At 43.8% G+C, this 24,294-nt stretch overlaps 1 protein-coding gene across 3 annotated transcripts in view; it reads left to right on the top strand.

Moving 5' to 3' along the window:
* GALC (galactosylceramidase) overlaps positions 1 to 24,294 on the top strand; it is a 271,332-nt gene that overhangs the window by 90,930 nt on the left and 156,108 nt on the right. For 2 of the 3 annotated variants that reach the window (XM_069637935.1, XM_069637936.1), the window contains exon 7: positions 22,918 to 23,048. The exons of the other annotated variant lie outside the window; for it this stretch is intronic. In XM_069637935.1, the coding sequence (XP_069494036.1) occupies positions 22,918 to 23,048 (131 nt within the window). The remainder of the gene's footprint in view (positions 1 to 22,917; positions 23,049 to 24,294) is intronic. 3 annotated transcript variants of the gene reach the window in all.

Below are 24,294 nucleotides of genomic sequence, written 5' to 3'. Positions count from 1 at the left end.
GCGGTCACGGCAGAGCAACCAAGGCGAGGCCAGGAAAGGCAGAGGAACCGAGAGACTATAATGGACACCTAAGTATCCTACACCCTGGGAGAAGCAGCTCGTACCCCTGCCAACACAGTGGGTAGCCCCCAGATGGAACCTAGAGCCGGGCAGGGGTGTGTACGTGCAAATATTGGATACCTTGGCCCCAACCACCATACTGGGACATACTGCGATGGCATCCAAGCTGCCCAAGAAAAAGGGGAAGCAATCCACAATGGAAGACTTTACAGAAACACCACAAACAAAGGAGGGGTCAAGGAACAAAGAGGAGTGCTCAGATGGATACATCACCAGCACGTGGTGATCAGCAGATTCTAGAGGCTATTGCAGACTTGAAGGTGGCGTGGGAAACGAAACTGGAGGTTGCCATGACCACACTCTGAGTCGCTAGAGTTTAAAATTGATGCAGTACAAGTGGCTGTTAACCTACTGAGACAGGATGTAAGTACAATAGTGGAATGCACAGACGAGCTGTAGAAAGAAGTGAAATCAAACACAGCCGCCTGCGCGTCGCATGCCTCGGAGATCCACGCATTGCGGCAACAAGTGAGCAACCTGGAAAATAGGGCAGAGGAAGCCGAAGGACGCGCATGAAGAAACAATATACGTATCATGGGACTCCCAGAGGGGGAGGAAGGATCAAACCCAACTGAGTATATTGAGACCAGGCTGCTGTAAGAAATAGGTGGAGCACAAACTCAAGGATTTGCGGTGGAGAAAGCGCATAGATCTCTGGCAAGAAGGTCCCCAACCCCCCCCCCCCCACGCCTCCCTCCCCCGAGACCAATCATTGCCAAGATACTAAATTATCGCAATAGGAGAGGATTCTAGAATACCTCCGCAAGGGTGGCACAATACAAAGGTCATCCGCGTCTATCACCGCGTATCCAGACTACACACTCCAGGTGCATAGACGGCGACTGAATTTTGGGACAGTGAAGAGGAGTCTGCGCAAAGCGGGCCATAGATGCATGCTGAGGTACCCAGCGAAGTTGAAGGCGTTCCACAGAAACCGAGCAATATTTTTTGAGACACCCGAAGATGCGACAGAGTGGCTGGACGCACAGAACTGTCAGACAGGGACAGACGACCAGAAGGAGAGCGGAATGGAGAAATGATGCAGTGGTTCCAGAGGCCGAGGTGCTGTATAAACTGTGACATTGGGACTTGATTATAGACCCGTGATGCAAGACATTGGCAGGCAGAATTTGATGTGGCATTAGACCGGGAGGTACAGAGAACCCAAACTCATACCCCATTAGATAGGTTAGTTGGGTTACCAGTAGTGCGGTAACCCCTATGCTGGGCTCCTAGTACCGGCTTAGCCAGGATAGGACCAAATGCGGGGTCACCTGAGATCTAGGGATGGAGCTGGGCAACAGTTGGCGACGGGACGGGATGGGATCGGAGTTGGGGAGTTTGCAGTGGAATTTGTTGGAATGAGCATACACCCACGTGCGACACGAAGGACAAGAGAGGTTAGAAGTGGGACAGGGTACGGCTGATGATGGGTTACCTTAAGATAGTAACCTGGAATGTTAGGGGGCTCAACAGTTATTTAAAGAGGAACAAGATAATGATGTATCTGAGGAGGCAGAGGTTAGACATTGCCCTATTACAGGAAACCCACCTCACGAAGGATAAACAGGAGGTAATATGGGGAAAGTGGAAGGGGACTACTATTGGGGCAACATATTCGGCATACGCCAGGGGGGTAATTACCTGGATTGCTCGACATGTACCTTTTCAGTTAATACAGTCCACAGAGGACTCAGACGGGAAGATGGTCGTGATAAGGTGATTGATCGAAAATAGGGAGGTGTGTATTATTAACACATACGCTCCCAACCAAGACACTGTAGCCTATTTCAAGACCCTGTATGCCAAAGTCAGCCCGTACCTGGGAGGTGTAGTTATATGGGGAGATGACTTCAACAGCACGCTGGACCCAGGGATGGATAGATCGGATGAGAAACAAAGTAAACCCACCCCCTCTGCCAGAACATTGAAGACCCTGTTGGGGGGAACTTCAGCTAGAAGATATATGGAGGTTACGCCACCCACAAGATAGACATTACTCGCACTATGCGGCCCCACAAAACCTATACACACGGCTGGATTACATGTTCTTCTCTTCAGAGATGGCCGGGGAGATAGTGCAGGCGGAATACAAAGCGGGGGTCTTTTCGGACCATTCACCACTGATCTTAACATGGTATTACCAGCCCCCAGGAGCGAGGATCCCCACGTGGCGGCTCAGAGCTGAGGCATTGAAAGACACTGTGTTCAGAGAGGACCTGAGGGAGGATATTCTAGAATACTTCGGAAAAAAAAAAACACCGGAAGCGTAAAATCGACGGTCACTTTGTGAGAGGCATTTAAGGTGGTGTTGAGGGGATCAGCCATATCAAAATCCAAAGGGCTCCAAGGTGGCATAATTCGGGAACTACAAAAAGCCGAGAAGGGACTAGAAGCAATCGTGAATAAGGGAGACAGCTCCCCGGGGGTCGACGAAGCCATAAGTAAATTACAGCAAGAATGTGGGGGACACTGGGAGAGACTATGTAACCTAAACTATAAGAAATATACGGAAAGGCAACATGCGGGTGGGGACAAGCCAGGGAGGCTTCTGGCATGGCTGTACAAAAAAGAAATGCCCAGATCAGCCATCAGAGCAATAAAAGGGGAGAATGGTCAAATACTAGACACCCAAGAGGGAGTGAATGATGGGTTCCTCAAATTCTACTAACAATTGTAACGAGATGTTGAAGGGGGGGGGGGGAATGGAGCGAGATTGTGGAAACAGAAGATATAGGCTTACCGAAGCGGAGTGCAGAAGAGAGAGAGGACTTAGATGCCCCGATCACACTGGAGGAACTGGAAGCAGTAGTTAAAGCAACTACCTACCAGCAAGGATGGACTGCCTAGTGAATTTTACAAAATGTATAGTACGGAAGTGCTTCCCCCACAATGCTGGTTATGCTGAACGAGGCGTTGGAGGCAGGGAGTTTACCAGAATCTCTCTGAGAGGCAATCATCCCACTTCTCAAGCCCAACAAGCCTAGGACGGACTTCGGGTCATATAGACCGCTATCAATGTTAAATCAGGATAGCAAGATTCTCACGGCTGTGCTGGCAAACAGACTAAGACAAGTCATAGGCAAACTCATATATCCAGACCAAACCGGATACGTGCCACATAGAAGCTTATCTGACAATCTTAGGAGGCGCCACCGCGTCATAGAACAAATAGAAAGGGATACGCAAGAAGTAGCAATTGCCTCACTAGACGCAGTGAAGGCCTTCAACACTGTCAGATGGCCTTGGCTGCCTTGTAAGAATACGGAATAGGGCCTGTGTACCTGAAATGGGTCAAATTGTTGTACAGCTCCCAACTAGCTAGAGTCAAGACGGGGACGACTATTTCGGACAAGTGGCAGCTCAGTAGGGTCACCAGACAAGGCTGCCCTTGGTCCCCGATGCTGTGCGTCCTCGCATTGGAACCCAAGGCGATTATATCTGAGACAACAATACGACACTGTGGGAATTTACACTAAGGGGGGACCACAACTCATATCACTGTATGATATACTGCTATACCTGAGATATCCAGAGGAAAATCTGCAATATATCTTGGAAGAAATGGAACGATTTGCATCGCTCTCCGGGATTGCAGTAAACCCCATGAAGTTGAGCTTGTTCCCCCTGGGTAGATATATAGAGATCTGAGAACCTACCAGTATTACAGATACCCTGGGAGACTAGTACCTTGGGGTACTTGGGTGTTGATATTTATCATAAGGTAGAAGACGAACACACACAGAACACAGAGAGAGCAGTAGCAAACTTGGATAAGAGCATGAGATTCTGGGCGAAGCTCCCCCTGGCCATGGTAGGGAGGGTGGTGCTGTTGAAGATGTTAGCATTGCCCAGGCTACTACACTTTGAACATCCCCTATATGATACCCAATCGATTCTTTGGTAAATTACAGAGCTTATGCAGAAGCTTCATATGGCACAACGCCAGGAACAGGATAGCCTTATGGAAATTGCAGAACACGTACGATAGAGGGGGCATAAAATTGCCCAACTTTGAGATCTACCACCCGGCCAGCCAATTACAGTATGTGGCTAAATGGCTGACAGAAGACCCCATAGCTGAGTCCAGATTGCTAAGGTCTGAATGTGCCCCGTTTTTCCTGAAAGAGATGATATGGGTGCCCAAATCAAAACTAAGAGGGTGATCAAGGCTGTTGGAACTGGGATGGGGGGGCATGGTGTAAGGCTTGTCGGGCCATGGAAAACCCTTCTCCATGTTACCCGCAGATGCCGCTAGTGGCATTGTTGGGAGTGGATGATCCACTAAGAAAGACGATTCGCAAGCACTGGGAACCTGTGGGCATCGCAACATCGGGAGACCTGTGGCAAGAGGAGAAGGTTATAGAATTTGATGTGCTGATAGACAAAACCGGACTACATCCGGGGTAATACGGCATGGCAGTTGAGAGAATCATGGTCTGAATCGCCATAAAAACAATCTATGATATCTCGGAAGGAGGACACAATGTCTCCTGAATCTATGAACTCTTGATGTCTAGGGTGGCAAAGGAGGTAACGCAGCTGAGACGGGGTTGGGAGGAAGAAGTGAGGGCACCCATGCATGATGGGCTGTCGGACAGGGCCCAGAGATATCACAAAAATGTGTCCAGGAATGCGAGGTTGCAGCAGATCCAACTATACGTAACTCACAGGGCGTATGTGACCCCCCAGAGGGTCACCAGATTTAACAGTGCAGAAACGCAAGCATGCCCTAAATGTGGGGAGATGAATGCTGGGATGGTACACATGTTCTGGGCATGCCCGGAGATTGGGAAATTCTGGGGAGAAATTAACCACCGGTTAACCGAGAAAGGAATTCAGCTAGATGTGGAATCAGTGTGGGCATTTATGGTGGGGGGCTTCACGAGACCTTGCAACCTGAGACATGTAAGCAAACTTAAGGACCTGGCTTGCATACTAGCCAAGGGTATAAATGCCATAGGTTGCAAAGCGAGCCACAGACCCAAACTTTGATGGTCTGGAGACACCTAGTAGCCACATTGTATGGGTCTATCAAGGGTTGGCCAAATGTACAGGACTCCTCCGGGGATACAGAGGAAGGTGAACCTCTAGAAGATACTAAAGCGGAGGGCGCGGGAGAGTAAGCTTGAGTTAAGGGGGAGGGTAAAGGGAGAACAGTGGCCACTTTGTGGTAATGTATCTGACGCTTGACAACTATGACGTGCACAGTTGGATTGTTTTTGTTGACTGTTGTTGTTATAAAAAAAAATTAAATTGTATATTTAAAAAAAAACTTGGTTCTGCACCCCTGGGTGGGAGATGATTATCATTACTCCCCTTGAACAGCCTCCTAATTGAGTGGCAGCTTCTTGAAGACTACCAGTTCATGGCTCGCTAAATCTATTAGCCCACTAGCATTGGCAAGTAGTTTTTATGAAAGGCGATTACCCTTTGCAAGATACTCGACCTTGCTGGCGAGTATAGGGATGTTAGAAACATGTTTTTCAATTACTGCAAACACACTTCGTTTGCAGGAAATGGCAAATACAAGTTTCACCGTGCATGCTTGACAGCATTCCACCAAATATGAAGTGCTCTTATGGCGTCATGTACCATTTTACAAAAAGCACTTGCAAATATTTTGTAACCAGCCACTTTGGGGCAAGTGGGTCGTGAATGTAAACTAAGGAACTCGCCCGCAGGTTGTTAGGCAGAATTGCATGCAGTGCCGTCTGGGACCACCACATACAATTAGGACTACAGGTGTAAGCAAAACCATCCGTTGGTATAAGTCTGTAGTACACAGTTTGTGGTAGCGAGCTGACCTGCCAGGCTTATCTCAAGAGGGAATGTGAGCAATAAAAGGATGTTACACAGAGGTTTTACAATCACAGTGGTTCAAGTAGACACACTCAAGGTTCCTTGGTAAAACACTTATTTATTACACAGTAATTTACTAGAAGGAGGCAACTTAATATCATACACAAATATACTTCAATACCAAACCAATAAGTTTCTTAGTTAATTAGGCTCCCCTGAAATAGGAGCAAAATGGCATTTCAGTTACTTTAAATGGGAGTAAAAAGGCACAAGTTAATAAAATAGACCACAAATTCTTTCTTAGGCAGTGCAAATAGTTTCAGTTCCCTAGAGGACTTGATTAGGTTCAATAGGCGTAGGCCAAGGTCAATGGATTAGTGTCTTGGATAGTAAAGAGTAGTTCTTGTAGTAAACTGTAAAGTCTTTCCCAAAGTTCTCAGAAGTAGTTTTTATGAAAAAGAATCATATTTTGGGTCACAAGCTGATTCGGCCTGCAAATTGGGAAAGTTTCACAAACTTTCACCGCAAGAGGTAAGTGCTCTCAATCGAGTTGGCACAATGCCTTAGTATGAAGAAAAGATGCAGCTGAAGACGTTGGTGCCTGGCAGTTCCTGCAGATCTCGCTGTTCCTGAGCCTCAGTCGTGGGGACAAGAGGGAGGACGTCGGGGGGGACTCCTGCACTGCACTGGGACTGGTCTTACAAGCTAGCAAAATGGAAGGTCTTCGGTTCGAGTAGCTGTCGTCAAGCACACAAGCTGGTGTCTTTCCCCTTGGTTAATCCTAACCAGCTCCGAGAATGGTATCCAGGTGGCTTACGAGTTGATTGGTCCCACCAACTCAAAGGAAGAAGTCGTCCTTGAAGGGGCTTCTCTGTCGAGATGAACCTGGCAATTCGGACCTGCAGCAGGGCTTCACCGGGCAAACCAACAGTCCAGGAGTTGCAGCAGCCATCCTCTTCCAGCTCGTCTTCGGTTCTTTCGTTCCAGTGTTCGACTCTGCTTTCCAGTCCAAGAGTCTCTCTCCTTTTTTTTTTTTATATTATTTTTTTTAAAACTCGTTATTTCTTATTTTCAACAAGATACAATAAACAGAATTAACATCATAGGTCATTGAAATTGCAAAATACACAACAGCGGATGATAAATATAACAGAATTCCAAACCATAACTCTGTATACCACCACATCAAACATTAGACGACCTAAAACAAAACCAAATGTACCAAACAAATTACAACAGACAAACAGGACCACACAAAACAACCACACAAACACCACAAACACCCTCCCTTATATTTATGTCCCTAGAAAATAGACCATTTCACTCCAATCTAAAACCCAATCTAGCATAATCCATACAGATCAATAAAGCTCCCCCACATTTCATCATAAAGGGCTTCCTTGTTTTGTTTACTATACATTGTTTTCTCAAATCTCGATAAAACTCTAACATCAAAAATCCATTCCTCCAGTCGGTTTCTTCGGTGTCTTCCAGACCTTCAACACCTGTTTAGCCGCCACTAACAAAACTTTGATTACCCCACACGATATCTCCCAACTCCCGTCCCGTCCACCACTGTACAATAGTAAGATGACCGCGAAGGGATTGCGTGGGCAAACGATGCCCCAAATTTGGTCGATCCTATCAATAACCTCCCGCCAAAAAACTCACCACCCTTCCACAATACCACAACATATGTATCAAAGTACCTTGTTCTCTCCCACAACCCCAACACCGATCATCACCAATTAATCCCAATTTACATATACGTACCGGGGTCCAATATATTCTGCCCAATATCCTTTGATGGATATAGCGTAATTGCAAATCCACTTTGGCAGACGTTGGCACTCTTCAAATCTTTTCCCATTCTCTTGGCATAAGCTCCCTGCCCAACTCCTCTGTCCATAAGCTTAGCGTTTCCCATGAATCTAACCATTGCCCATCAGGTTGCATAATCTGCATAAAAGTAGACACTTTTTGAAATCCAATTTCCAAAATATTAAAATTCTCTGGCTTCTTCAAAATGGTGCACCTAGCATGTCTCTCCGTTCCGATAATAGAACAACCAAAATATCATAACTTCTTAATTCCCTGTTCCTTAATCCAAATTTCTCAACCAAACTTGCGAAAGGTACTACCCCTGCATCACTCCACGCATCACCAATAGTCAAAACACCCCTCTGAACCCAACTTTTCCAATTCAGTACCTTATTATTAAACTGCAGACCAGGATTATGCCAAAGGGATGCTTCCTCATAAAGATACAAACCTTGTCCAGTTCCCACTATCCAGGACGACAATGCTTCTTTAGTAGCCAATACCGATTTCAAACATTGCACCTTCTTAGGCAACTTTCCAAAAGAAAACAACGCTTAATATCATAAGGCAAAAACCGCTGTGTCTCAATTTGTACCCACCACGGCACCCGGTTCAGAACTACACCAGTACAATCAGACACTTTCTTTCTTTCTTTAACAAAAAACCACTACCATAATTTTTTTTATACCGGGTACCCAAAACCTCCATCTTTAACTTTCCGGACCATAATGTACCGGGGAATCCTGGCCTTCTTCCCAAACCCCCACAAACAAATCCTGAAACAATCTGTCAATACGTGTAAATGCTCCCTTTGTAAAATGCAAAGGCAGAGATTGAACAACATACAGAACCTTTGGCAGCAAAACCATTTTAATAGCATTAATTTTACCCCAAAGAGTCAGATTGACACGTCCCCACCTCATAATATCCCGCCGAAGTACCTCAATGATTTTATCCACATTGTAATTTACTAATGTTCTTAAATCACAAGTAATATAGATACCCAAATATTTCACACTAGAAAATTCCCATTTACAATTCCACCCCAACAGATTTTCACATCCATGCAAAGCCCTCACCGGAAATACTACTGTTTTTTCCCAATTGATCCGATACCCAGATAGCTTACCCACCTCCTCAAAGACCTCCTTCAATACATGTCCCCCTATGACAGGATCATTCAAGATGACCACTACATCATCCGCATAAGCCAGAGCCTTAACTTCCCTATATCCCACAGCAAACCCCCTGACACACCTCATCTGACGTATATACGCCAACAAGGGCTCCAATACCAAATTAAATAACAGTGGCGACAAAGGGCAACCCTGGCGCGTGCTTCTATACAACTGAAATGACGTAGAATACCCCTCATTCACCCACACCTTTGCCGATATGCCATACTGAAGTGCTTGAATAGCTTTAAGAAAGAAAGGACCAAAACCTAATTTTGACAATGTATAATTCAGGAAGCCCCAATTCACCCTATCAAAAGCCTTCTCAGCGTCCAAAAAGATTAACAAAATATCCTTTACCTCTGAGTCCGGCAAACACAAAATGTCTAACAGTTCAAATATTATCATATCCATACCTACTCTCCATGAAACCCGTCTGAGATCCCTCTACTAACTCGCCCATATATTTTTTGAGCCTTACTGTCAGTCTTTTAGTAAAGATTTTCAGGTCTACATTAAGTAATGAGATGGGCCAATAATTACTACACTTAGTTGCATCCTTTCCAGGTTTCTGGATCACCGTGATGATTGCCTCCCTCATTGAATCACATAACCTCCCCAATCCTCAAAAAACAGTTATACAACTCACATAAAACCGGTGCCAACACTTTGCTAAATTGTTGATAAAACTACACTGTCAAACCATCCATCCCCGGAGATTTACCCTTATTCATCCCATCAATTACTGACAAAACCTCTAGAATGGCAATCGGGGCCTCCATAAAGCATCTACCTTCTTCAGAAAGTATGGGACGGGCAATTTTCGCAAAAAAACCTGTCAAAATCATCCCTCTGCGGAGCAATATCATCCGTATACAATTTAGCATAAAATGAACAAAAACATTCACCAATTTTACCCTTTTTAATCTCCATATTCCCAGATTCATCAACAATTCTTTGAATATACACCCTCTCAGAATAATCCTTCAATCTATTTGCCAATAACTTCCCTGCCTTATCCCCTTGCTCCCAGTATTTTTTCTTCATATAATACAATCCCCTCTCAACTTGTGAGCTCACCTCATTTTTCAATAATTCCTTAACATCTAATATCCTAAACCTAATTTTCTCCTCTCTTAATAGAGCATAATTTATCTGCAAATCACCCAATTCCCTTTCTAGCTCTTCCAATTTGGCATTTCCCACCCTACGCATTCTCGCCGTCCAGTTTATCAGTTCCCCTCTAACAGAAGCTTTAAAAGCATCCCACACCACCATATTGTCCGCCGTGCCATCATTTAGTTCAAAGAAATTTGGTATAAAACTCATTAATGCATCATTGGCATCTGTATTCTGTAACACACAAGATTTCAACCTCCATCTACTAGATCCCAGCCTCTCAGTGGATAACCTCAGCTTAGCCACAACCAACGAGTGGTCTGAAATGTGTTGTTCCCCCATAGACACCTCTTTTACATTTTTTCAATTAGCCTATCTGACACCAATATATAATCAAGCCTAGAATAGGAATGCTGTACCGGAGAGTAAAACGAGTATTCCCTTTCCCCCCAATGAAAATTCCTCCATAGATCAACCAAAGCAAATGCTTCCAAAAAATCTCGGAAATCTTTACTTGACTTCTGTCCAGTAAACTTACACATCGAGGACCTATCCATTGTGGAGTCAAGCACACAATTGAAATCTCTCCCCAAAACAACCATATCGCCTCCCATATCACCAAGCATCACCTTCAGCGAATCAAAAAAGTCCCCTCCTCCCGCACATGGGCCAAATATAGATCCAACTGTCAACAACATACCCTCATATTTAAGGTCAATCAGTATAATACGCCCTTCACCATCCATACTCCCTTTTTCAACACATGCATCCAAACCCTTCCTTAATAAGATTCCAACACCCCGGAAGTTGGAGGAGTAGCAATTCAAGAAAACTTTTGTATATCTTGAATTAGTCAAAGAATCACCAGCACCATCAATCAGATGCGTTTCTTGCAAAACAGCCACATCAATCTTCTCCTGCCAAAGTTTAGACAGCGCCTTCTTTCTCTTTCGCATGCAATTCAACCCTTTCACATTCCAAGTACACATCGAAACCAGCCCCTTCATAGTACACTAATACACTCTATATCCTCACGTGCACCCCAATTTATCAACCATTTACAATCTTCCATTTAAGCACTGTGATAAATGCCAAAACCATCCAATAAAGCCGAGCAACATATGAACCACCCCCCCACACCACACATATAACAAAACACAATACACACACCTGGAAAACAGTATTGATTGTAAGAAACCCAAGACAACCTGGGTTTCAACAAAATACCATTAAATACATAATCATAACCTAGTCCAACTATCTCCCCCAGAATCCTATGCATAAAATTTTCTATAATATCTTCCTCAGATACCCTAATAAATGAGTCCTAGAACCCCACCAAAATCAACAAACCCATGCACCAAGACCCACCACCACGAACCATAAAATCCCCCTTACATGTCAAAGCAGTTCAATTAAAAAATATCCCTAAAATAGCGAACATAATACCCAACCCAACATGTAACACTCCCCCATCTATGTAAAGCACCACACCCAAATCACCATCCCCAACCAATTCTAGATCCATGAAAAGAAACCACATGCACAACACCACAGGAAACATATATATCAAACCTAATCAGCAACGTAAAACACTGCACTTCCCACCTACTAGTAGAAAATCAGAAAAATATAAGACTCTAACCAACCTATGGACCACCATTTTCTTTTTTCGTTTGTCTTTTCCCTTTTTTTTTTCTTTTTTTTCTTCTTCCATTCCCCTTTTCATTAATTATATAACAGAAACCAGCAAGGCGAAAAGGTGAGTACCCAATTACCCAAAGTAGTCCAAAAGTATTAGCAGATACTGGCATGCCCCCACAGAATTTAAAGCATATGCACCAGAATCTCTCACTAAACAGCAGAGCAGCATCTCAATGTCTCCAAGATAGCAGATAACCTTACTGCATGCACCCACAATCTCTTGCCACTTCCAACGGCCCGGCCCACCACTAACATCCATCCTGCAATTTATAGTAAGAGTATAAAAAACACACCACCCAAACAACTGCATTTCTTCTATCCAAAGCAGATCAAATGAAACATAAACCACCGTTATCCATTGTTCAAAACAGAAACATCTTTCACTCCCTGCCATCGTTGAACAATTAGTTGAGCCCAAAGAAAAATCAGGCAGGAGAAAAAGTAAATGGAGTTTGCTTGCAGATAAGCAAACATGCTATTACGAACAACTTTCAATGAACATCACACAAGGTGCAAGCAAATTCATCACTAAGTGCAAGTCTGCTTATCGAATGCTGAAAATCATAGTGTGAGGACTCGAGAGCAATCCATTGATTGCAAACGCTCCAATCAAAAATATCTGTAGCAAACATTCAATTTAAAATCAAGAAATGGGCAATTAAACACGACAACTGGCAGGACAAAAGGCAATCCAGGTACACCCTTCACAGTAAAGTGCCACTCAACACCCCTTTACTCACAGTGGAGTTTGATTCAGCATTCCAATATTACTGTGACACCCAGTGGCTACCCCGCACCAGTTGGTGACACCCCAACCCAAAACTGTCTTCTTTTAGCAAAGGGGCTGTCCACATGCCCATCGGAATATGATCATGCAATAACGAAGTCATGGTGAGCAGGGCCGACAATAAGCAAGTCGGAAGCAGAAATGAGGCTACATTACACAAGCAGTTCCCAGTCTCATCCTCATTGACTCTTGTAAGCATGTAAGCATGCAGAATGCAGGAAAGTGCACACGTTAGTCAGTTCGCTCACATACCAGATGAAAACCAGTCTATGACTGCATCACTGCTCTGCCTTGTCCACATACGTTAACCATACCACCACGTATCATGAAGGCTAGTTCTCACATCCAATAGTACCAGTCTTCCCTCTCACGATGCTCCGGAACATGGGACTGTGTGCATATGAGCTGATATTTCTGTGAAGGCATCTAAGTGCGCCCGTGTGTAGAAATTCGGTATCCTGCACGCATCTCCCCCACACGGCTTCTTCAGTCATGCTTTGCTCCTTTAAATGCCCAAGCATGCATCAATTGCAAAAAAAAAAAAAAACGATCGCCATAGCTCTCCTTTTAGACAGTTTTCTCCCTTTCATTCCAGCCTAGCTGTCACTCACCCAGCATGGTGGCTGTCCTTTCCGGACAGTCAGCCAGCCAGCCAATCAAGCCAGAGTGCATTTGAGTCCCCTAAGAGACTAAGCACAGGGAGTTTATGGCACCTCCCTCACTTCCTGCCCACCCAGACACTCGGGTGCCAGAGGCGGTCTTCAGTCCTGAAGCCCACCAAATGCGTACGAACAAAGGGACCAAACCTGGTTTGGCACCACAGAGACAAACTCTAGACGGACCTTTCCAAAAACAAATGGCGAAAAAAGAAGACCAGGACCTGTTTAAACAAAGATGCTTAAGGCGCTATCTTGAAAAACATGGCTCCAGCGATTTCCTTTTTATTTATTTTTTTATTTTAATTTTTTTACATTTTTTTTTGCTACCGGTGTTCGCGGTCAGGAAAAATCATGGTAGTTTGTTGTAAAACCACTGCCATTAGCCATTTTGATAGGAAAGGGTAGCATTTGACTGCTACATGAGTTTCTAGGCACAGGGGATAACTAGGTAACCCCACCAGCACTCTATAGGAAGATGGTGTGTGCTGGGTCTAGGAATTTAAAAAGACTAATAAAGTCAATTTAACCTTACATTCTCTGGGAAACAGTAGTTTATCACAGAGAAGGTATTTAAACCTTTTGTAAGTCTAAAAGACATCCTTGTGTCACTGCACTGAGGGTGCTGTGTAACACATATGAAAAGATGATGCCTATGGAGTTATCTAAAACTCCATAATCAAAGAACTCAAGAGTAAAACATACATCAAAATGCATGAGTGGGAAAAAGGCTCACAATGTTTCCAGGTAAAAAAAAATCAAGTCCTCAAAATCCAGCAAAGTTGCTGGGGGTCTCTAAGGTGAAGGAAATCGGCACATTTATGAGAATTCTCCCTAACACAGGTCTAGTGGGATTTGAAAGAATTTTCAAGACCTGCAGTTGGGCGTCCTGTCCTGAAGTGCCAAACTTCTTCCACCCCTTGGATGCCTAATTTTGCATTGAGTGCTGGCATTTTAGGCTCACCCTCCCACTCTATTAGACAATAACAATCCTGTGTATATGGCAGATCGGTACCATTTCACCCTGTCTTTTGATCAGCCTGCTCATTAAGTGGTGGCCGTTTGAAGAGCACTAACATAGAGAGGCTCTGCCAAGTAGCACCACATGTCTTTCCCCCCCAAACTCCCTGACTGCATGGTCCTGTCCCACAGTGCTGCAGTTGCTGTCTCAGGTGTGCAGGGTTTTTATTTAAGTATTTGTGGGGCCTATGAGAGAAAGAGGTGCTGTCACCCTCTCTCTTACCTCCTCCCTAACCCAGGTGTCCATAGACCCTGGTTCCTGCTAGAGATTGTTAACCCCTATTGTTTAATATATGTCTTGATCTTGTGGTGTTCTTCCTGAAGCATCTACTTCAAGGACTTCCTAGCTTTCCCTACTCTCACTAGTTCTAATGGGAAGATTAGGGATTGTGCTTTACAGCTACTATGCGAGATTCACATGGTTTCACTGAGGTCCAGGGTTACCTCTCCTCCTACTCTATTTGCTTCTCCCCTTTCTCATCTCCGCTCCACAACTTCCTGTTTCACTCCTTTCTCCTGCTTCCATCCTTTGATGATAACTGTTTCTCCCTCCAACTACTCTACTTCCACCCTTGCGCACTCTTTCCTCTCACTAGTACTCCTCCCACTCTACTTCTCCCCTCTGCTACTCCTGCTCCACACCGCCTCACCCTACTACTGCACCTCCTCTCCCGAATACCAGTACTAAGACAACGGCTCGTATTACTAGTACTACCACCACTCCAGTAACTCACTCACCTTCCTTTCACTATGTATCAGTCTTCTCACATTCACACCATCTTTCCTACCCACAGGTTTTGCGTGCACACTACAGAACCAATAACACTCCTAAACCAGTGCCTCACCTGCTCCAAAACACCCCTTCCCTCTTCTATTCTCTTGGTCACCGTTCACCCCCACTTCCTGTTTCCGGTCCCCTAATTCTAGATCCCTCTTTCTAATTGTTGGTCAACTTGTCCTTTCCAATTCATTTGCTTTATTCATCTCCCTGGTTGATGTGCAAAAAAAGGCTCAAAAGCAGGTCTTAGCCACTCCCACTTTCTGTGTGGGCGTGCTGCCCGAGGGATCTGATGGTGCTGTAAAATGGAGTGCAAAGTTTGGTTTCAGGGTCGTATTATCAGGGACTCTACGGGTAAATCCTGGAACCATCCCTTTTTCAAATCCATCGACGTCTAGTAGATGGAGATTGCAGCGATCTTGTCCTGCCCCATTTGTTTGGAAGGCGATCGGGGCTATTCTGAGGCTGCGCTGTGCTTCTGCATGCAGATAGACTGCATGTCTCTTGCTGCTTATTCACTGTGATCAGATCTCTGCGGCGCTGGAGACTCAATATTGTAGGTAGTCACTTCTGATCTTCTTGGCTTTTCTCCTTGTGTCTCAATGCTCACCGACTGTTCTTCTCTTTCTGTGGACTCAGAGATGTAAAATTGTTGGAGGGGAGGTATGAATGTTTTAAAACCTTTTTTAAAAAAAATGAAAACAAAAACAAGCAAAATATATTTCTGGAGCTTGTGGATCTGCTTAGATCTCATGCTATGCATATGCCGACATCTAGTGGTAGTTGCTATTATTACACTTTTTTGTTTTCGGCTCGAAAAGGGACGTTGACCAAGCATGCCAGTAATACTATCCCTAGTGTGACGTCCACTGTACCCATGGAACTTCACACGTCGCGGTCCATCAGATTGTTTTTTTCCACCATCGTAGTCTGACACATATCGTAGATTTACTTCTTGGCTGATGCCATTACTTAGAAAAAGTTTAAAGTTAGACTTTCTTTCTGTCCTTTCGACGACCATATACCGCAAGATCTCCGTCAACAGCTTTCGAGGTCAAGACCATCCGTCGACGACAGTGTTTCCCGTCTCGACTAACTTTGTCTGCGGCTTAGATAGGCCCCAACGGGCCTCGGCCCTGTACAATAGGGAGAGCAGGGGGATGCTCATATTCCATCTCACTCAGAGAATGCACATTCCCCTGTACTTCATTGTGTTTTCGCCAGGCTGCCATGCTTATACACAATGGAAAATACTCCTTTTTAAATTCTGTCCTTCCTGTAACAGGAAGCTTCCCTGGAAGGATTCACACAGTGTGTAACCTTTTCTTTCCTAAGGACCACGCCAAAAAACAGTGCAAGTCTTGCAAACTGTTTACGCCAAAAACTTTAAAGGACCGAAAGACTAAAACGCTGGGCCCACCAAGCCATGCAGGCCGAGGCCATCATGGAAGTTGAGGGAGCCTCCAGCGATGGCAGTGTTGCATCCTAAGTGACGCCGTGGGCGATTGGGATCAAATGGATCCCCACGTGCAAGCCCCCGACTCCAAAATGCAGGCCGGTGTTTCTGCTACGGAGACTGACACCTGGCAGCTCAAGCACCTCCATTACACGTCACACCAAGCACATTCCGCATGGCCGACAGTCAACCACGTCGTCGACCGTTATGCCACACCTGGTGTCGAAGGTAAGTTCCGAACATTCCCTGTCCTCTGTGCCATTGCGGTCGCGATCACCAGATGACAGGCCACCAAAACAGACGTCCAAGTCTTTTTCCGACAGTGTCCAAATCTGGAAAGTCTTTTGCTACCCGGCATCGAAAGTCAAGTCGGAGTCCCATGCAAAAAACTGAGCAAGTTAATAAAGAACCACGTCCCTGACACCCTACTGAAGACCAGAACATCAAAAAGCTCACAATCCTCAATGCCCCAAGCCTCAAAATCGCAAGGTTCAAAGAGTAGGGATTATTCTTCCTCGGAGTACACACTTTCAGGGGTCAATGCATCAATATTACCCTGCTCCAGAGCCCCTGCCTACTCCTGCTCCCTCAGTGTTGCCAAGCTCCACCCAATGGAGCCCAGAACAGTTTGATGGGGTCAAGAGCAGAATGTCCAGTTTTGTACATTTCTTTGATCAACACCCAGATCAACCTCCCAACCTTCAGGCCCCCCTCAAGGCGAAGCAGCGAGCAAGCAGCCCAACACCAAAGGAGCCTGCCTGGACGCTATACCATATCATATCAGGATGTGGCTCAGGACACATTATTATGACACTCAAGGCTCAGAAGACCCTGGTTAATTACAGACCCAGAAGAACAAGGGGAAACAGGGGACTTAGACCAATACTATGATGATGATGATGAGGTATACACCATCCAATTCTCATACCATATCCACCAACCAGTGGCTGACTGCCCTGGTCGACAACCAGCTGCAGTACAATGACCTGATATTAAAGGCTGCAGAACACTTTAAGGTAGACACGTAGGAGGCTCAAGTCGATAAGGACTTTGTAGAAGACATCCTTGGGGAGAAGAGATCTGCAGCACAGTTTATCCCACTGCTTCAATCTGTCCAGAGGCATATTCAGCCCTCTCTATTTACCCCCAATCTAACAAGGGCAGTCAACCCTTGCATTGAAATATTTTTCAGATCACCCCCATCAGAACCATTGTACATCAGGGGGCAGCTAAAGCCAGACTCTCTAGTAGTCACCACTACACGAAAGAGGGCAGGAACACCTTTAGCCTCTGCCAAAGCCCCTCCCGGGAAGGGGAGTAAGAAGATCTACACCCTGGGCAGGAAAGTAGCCTATCAAGTGAGAATAGCTCACAGCACTACACTATTATCCAGCTATAATTGTCACAAGTGGTACAATGTCGCACAACAAATACTCAGTTCCAGAACCCCTAAAGACACAGCTGTTCCACACTATTACTGAAGGGAGACAAGTAGCAAGCTGCATTCTTAAAAATAACTTGGACGCAGCAGATAATGCGGGGTGAATTGTGGCAGAAGGTACCCTCATTAAATGCCATGCATGGCTTCATCAATCGGGTTTCAAATTGGAGACCCAGGCTACCCTTCAAAACATGCCGATAGAGCCCAAAGCATTATTCGGTAAAGCGGTTGAGAAGGCACTATAAAGTGCAAAGGAGGAATACGGCACCCTTAAATCCCTGGGACAACTCACTAAGAAACCCTTTGTGCAGAAAGAAGGTTCAAATGGTATACCGTCATTTCAGCGACAGGCTTTTCATCGCAGGGTTTTTTGCCGCGATTTTTTTTTTTCGAGGAAAAAAAAAAATCTTTTTTTTTGGGGTTAAACATTAAATAAATTTGGTGTGTGTCTAGGGGAATATTAAAATAATTAAACGGATTGGGGGGTTTTGAAAAAAATCTGCGGCAAAAAACCCTGCGATGAAAAGTCCGTCGATGAAATCACATAGAACCGTTCAAATACAAGCCGGTTTAGAGGACAGAACTCCCAGCGGTCCTTCATTTACAACCAGGGTGGGTAGAGTTCGTCTTGGGGTTCTTCACAGGAGCAGTCCACTTTCAAAGAAGACAAAGAATGGTCAGAAGTAAGGGCAGATCCTCCTCCTCAAGAGGGGGCTCCACCCCCCTCCTAAGCAATGACCAACCGCTACAGGTCCCCTCCCATGCCACTTCAGTAGGCGGACATATTTGTCACTTTACCAAGGCATGGGAGGGGATCATGTTGGACAAGTGGGTACTTTCCACCGCCACAGAGGGCTATTGCATAGAGCTAATACAAATACCAGCCAACCACCCACCAAGACAAAGACAAACTGTTAGGGAGAATTCTCATTCTATGGCTAATTTCCCTCACCTAGTTAGTCCCCCAGTAGCTTTGGTGGATTTCTGGAGTTTTTTTTTTCCACTTGGTAAGAGAGTGAGCCTTTTTCCCCACTCTTACATGTGGTTCGCCATGTGTATTTGTAGTGTTTGTGTGATTTTGGGCTCTGGAGCACACCACTCCATGAGACCCACTTTTTGTGTGTTACACAGCACCTTCAGTGCTTTAGACTTCCCACTGACTCCATTTTTCTGTGGCTGTCAACTGTCCCCCAGAAACATGTAAAGTTGCCATTAACTATATATAGTCACTTTAAAACTACAGACCCAGTACACCCCATCTTACATGGAGTATTGGAAAGGGTTAGTTCCTACCCCTTTTTGTCTGTGCCTCTCTGAGCTTTGTTTTGCTCTTTTAATATTTAGACTTGGCTGGTGGCAGTGGTATCTACCCTTACTTTTCTACCGCGATTATACTACATAAACGTGGTATTGTTCCAGGCTATTGTGGTAGCCGCGAACTTAAACCCGCTTGCCCAAATACTTTTTATTTTGGCTACGGACGGGTTTAGTCGCCATTTCTTTTTGTTAAAGTCCTTCTTTTGGTTTACTTTGTGCGGCAAACCAGGTTTGCCTTCTTTGTTCACCGTCTTTTGGCGGGCTTCTACAGAGAAGCCCTCCTCTTGGCGTCTGGGTGTCTGGTGGGCTTAATGTGAGGGAGGGGTGTAGTCACCCCCTGCACAGGGCCTCCATGGGGACCCAGGTTGCATTTAGGGGGGGACAATGTTACACCCACATCCTCAATCCATGAACTTGGCAGCTTGGCTCCTGAAGTACTTTGGCCATTTAAAACTACCTGAAAAGTGTATGGAAATCTTCAAGGAGTCATGTAAACCAAACACCAGACACTGTTACTTTAATAAATGGAAAATATATGTAATATGGTGCCAGTCAAAAAAATGTAAACCCGATCAAATGTACTCCATTGCACATTCATTACATGCTCCACTTACTAGACTCCGGTCTAGTATTCAACTCCATCAAGGTCCACCTTGCGGCCCTTTCCACGTACACCACGTCTCAAAGAAGGTCTCCTGGTGGAAAGTACCTGTCCTTAAGGCATTCATGGAGTAAAGAGGCTTTAAACCCCCCCTACACCCCCCATTTCAAACCAGTCTCCAGAGTGGGATCTAAATGTGGTTCTCGCAAAGCTCATAGGCCCCCGCTGCCCTTGATCCAATGCACAAATCCAGCCTTAAATACCCAACATATAAAACGACTTTTCTGGTGGCTTAAAGAGTCGGTAAACTACAAGCTTTGTCATTGCAAGGTCCTTTCTTTGTTATCCACAAAGATATGTTGCTACTAAGAACACACCATAGGTTTTCACCTAAGTTCATATAAGTTTCATGTCAACCAGTCCATTGATCTACCCACTTTCATTCAAAACCCTTCAAGCTCAAATGAGAAAAACCTCCATACACTAGATGTAAGGAGGGTGGTTCTTTACTATGTAAACAAAACAAAACTGCTACGAAAAAACAGGCCAAATGTTTGTCTCCATAGCACCTGGCAGGAAAGTTGATCACGTTTCAAAAGAATGCCATCTCCAGATGGATAGTGAAATGCATACAGCTCTGCTACTCGGTCAAACAAAACTCTGCCTTTCACACCAAGAGCTCACTCTACCCGGGGTACAGGCAGTACTTTGGCCTTAATTGCAAACATCCCGCTGGCTGCCATTTGCAAAGCAGCTACGTGGAGTTCTACACATACTTTTAGAGATACATTACTCACCGTAATCGTATTTCTGATGCTTGTATCTGCTTAGATACAAATGTGCCCACCCTTCCTCCCCTGTGGAATATAAGGTGCATAGATGTTTTCTGGCTGATCTACGCTTACCTGCTTTATTACATCTGTACTTAAGCTACACTTCATGCTACCTCATGTCAGAAAAACAACAATCTGAGGGACCTCGGCGCGTGAAGTGCCATGGGTACAGTGGACGTCACACTAGGGATATTATTACTGCCATGCCTTGTCAACGTTCCTTTTTAAGTTTCAAAAACAAAAAATGTAATACTCTGCGTCTAGCACTAGATGTCAGCCTATGCATAGCATGTGAATATAAGCAGATACAAGCATCAGAAATATGATACGGTTGGTAATGACACACACACACACACACACTTACACAGTTTTGAAACTTTGTTTCGATTTTATAAACAAATTCCCTATAGTCAAACATCAAAAGGCGTTGCAGTAGGCTTCTATGCTGCACGTGCCACTAGATATTTTTTCCTTTTATTTTCACTCCCCATTAACTTGAACCCTTACATTCTTTTGTATGGTGTTCCTGTACTGTCATTTCCACAGATATTTCTGCTGCCCATGCTAGATTGTACCATACTGATGTGATTCTGTGAGGTTGACACACAACCTCAATTCCACAATAGATAATGTGTCACCCACATTTGTGCTTCCTTTTCCTTGCCTTCACAAGTTGGGCACTTGTCAAATGCAGATGGGTATGCTTTGTGATGATTTATGATTGTAGTTATTTTTGTCAGGTTATCGTATTTTAAGTTTTGCTACAATATCGAACTCTCATCGAATTCAAATTTTGTATGTGAGCCAATTGCAAGTGAATGGTATGTCAAACAGTCTTCCATAGTTCTTTGGTAATTCTTTGGGTGCATATCTATCCGAATTAAGTGTTGAGTACTAAAGTATGTGTTTCAAGATTACCTTCTTAATGCAACCTCTTTGCATAAAATTATTTCTTTTAAGTTCTTAGATTTTTAAATGACTTTAGACACCATCCTTTTCTTTTCAGATCTTTGAGATTATGGCTGGTTTAGCTTGACCCTGCTGTGCCAACAGATGATTGCCATAGTTATTTGCCATAAAATATAATTTCGGCATCTTTCCGTCCGGCTATGGATTCCTACTTTTGGTGTCTGGAGAGATCAACTGCAAAATAATTGCTTTGTAACAACACAATTATTCTTACCCAATCCCTTTGTTTTATCTTTGAAGAAGATGGTATAGTCTGTCAGCCCTGCCCCATTCTTTTATTTATTTGTTGCTTGCCTTTGCTGGCTAGGCACCAATTTCAAAGCAATTGAGCTCCTAAGGAATGGTTGCCACTAGTACATTTTAAAGTAAAATATAATTGGTGAGCACACAGCCTGAGGTGTGCCCTCTCCATTTTTATGATGCCAATTTGCCAATGAACCCTTCTCCATCACTCTTAAAATCGTGTCACGGTAACGCGCTTGGTCTGTGGTTAAGATTAATTATCCCTTAGCCATGTACTCATCCAATTATCCATTTTAAAATGTCCAGAATAACCAGGAACAGATTTATGCCTGGAAAACTAATGGCAACAAAATATGGTTAGTCATGGTTTTCTTATTTTAATATGAAGGTTATGGTCAAGGTTTGCTCTTTTGTGGCGAGTAATAATGTTATTATCGACAGAGTTAACTCTTTTTAAAAATTTAAACATATAAAAAAATGCATGATCTTTGTCACTCTCACTAAATTATGCCTCTGGATCACATGAGAAAATATAAATGAATCCATGTTAATTCTGCATGTTGTTGGGAAGTTTTTAATTAATTCTTAATTACTGCCATCATTTGCGATGAGTTAGTGTTCCATCCAAAAATAGTTGTTTATCTGAAATTTGGTTTCTTTAACCTAATTTTGTATAAACCTTATCAAATGTGTTTGGAGGCTTTAAGTTACACATCTTTGTTCGATTTTGATAATCTAAGAGAATTTGAGTTAAGTGATTGGGACTTGAGTTTGGGCTGTAGATTGCATATTGCATCTTGCTACTTAATTTTTGTTATATTCAAACTCTTGAACTAAAAATTCAAAATCTGCTCAAATTTATACCCAGATCGATAACTAGACTAGTCTTAATTTCAATTTTTTTTTGCCCATGTTTAGCGGGGACCGATCTTCTTAATCGTTGCTCATGTTAGTAGTTAATCTATCCGAGAGTGTGCTCTGTGCTCATTTTGCAGTGAATGCCATCAGCTTATTTAAAAACCTTTCCACATTTCCTACTTTTCCTTTAAACACTGTTTCTTCTTCTTTCCCTAAGCTCTTAAGATACACCATGGATAAATATGGCCTGGAGCGAGTGAGGATCATAGCCAGCGACAACCTCTGGCAACCTATTGCCTTTTATATGCTGCACGATCCTGAACTCCTGCGGGTGGTGGATGTCATAGGGTAGGGTGGATTCTTTTCAAGTAAACCTCTGGTCCTTTTGGTTTGTGTGTTGTTGCATAGGATTAGAAAACCAGTGGGTTGAGAGACCGGCTCTTTCAATTTTGTTTTTAAGTCATTCTGTGGTGACCTACACCCAGGAAGACATTGACCTTGACAGGCTGTCACTGAAAAATAACATTGTGGTACAGACACAAAGACAGGACATAGGCCCACAGAAAACGCATACATCTGGACTGGAAACACGGCTGACATTGAGCTTCAAAATACCATGCAAATGGGAGTTGTTCCCCAATGCATACACCATTTTGAAAACAACAATACTTTTTATACTGAGCAATGATGATTACTTCTCCCAAAAGAAAAATTTGCGTGGAAAAGATTTTGTCAATATCCACCTTCTATTTCTTTGTGCAAGTAAACATTTCAATGTTGCAGTACTATACACAATAGAGCAGTGCATGTTTCAGGCTGATCACTTAGACTTCCAACAGGGTGACCTATTAATATTCAGAGTATCAGTTAATTTAATTTGCTACACTAACACTCAGTGCTTTTGTCACAATCACCTCGGGAACCTGATCTGGTCCTTCAGCATATACATTGTTAGCCCTCACAGTTCCTTAAGCAGAGTCAGAGTAACATCTTCCTTTCCACCTACAAAAACGCTTGCTGGGTCAGATGATATTTCTGAAGAAAAGCATAGTATGAAACCTAATGAAATTGATTTTATTGATGAACTGAAACACTACCTTTGATACATTTTAAAGAATGAAAAGGAATTTTTGATGTTTGTATATTACGAAAATCCCATTTACGAAACACCCACAATGGTTTGTTACACACTGATTGCCAAGAGGTCAGTGGCGTTTCAGGATATGTTTTCCATTTTAGCATGTATTGAGCATTTCTGGAATGGGGTTATTCACCTAAAGGTTTTGTGTTTCTTCCACATCTTGTTAAAAAGCTACAGTCTTTGATGAGATTATGAAAGAATCACTGATGTAACAATGTTTTGCTTCCAGCTGTTCTGGGACTGCAAGCATTTACTGCACAAATGCTTTGGACTACAAAGCCTATCAGCCATAGCCAACGCAGTCAATATTTGGGGCTATGGGAGAGTAATTTAAAAAATACCTGGAAAGCCTTCCGATATATTAATTTCAATACTGAGGTTAATTGGAGTGAAAGGGAGAAAAGGGTAGTTCTTGAAGCTAATAAGTGGTGGAAAAGTCAAGTGGGGAAATAC

This window comes from Ambystoma mexicanum, chromosome 14 (genome assembly GCF_040938575.1).
Source record: "Ambystoma mexicanum isolate Mex_15411 chromosome 14, UKY_AmexF1_1, whole genome shotgun sequence".
Lineage (NCBI taxonomy): Eukaryota > Metazoa > Chordata > Amphibia > Caudata > Ambystomatidae > Ambystoma > Ambystoma mexicanum.
This window is presented reverse-complemented; position numbering and strand designations above follow the sequence as displayed.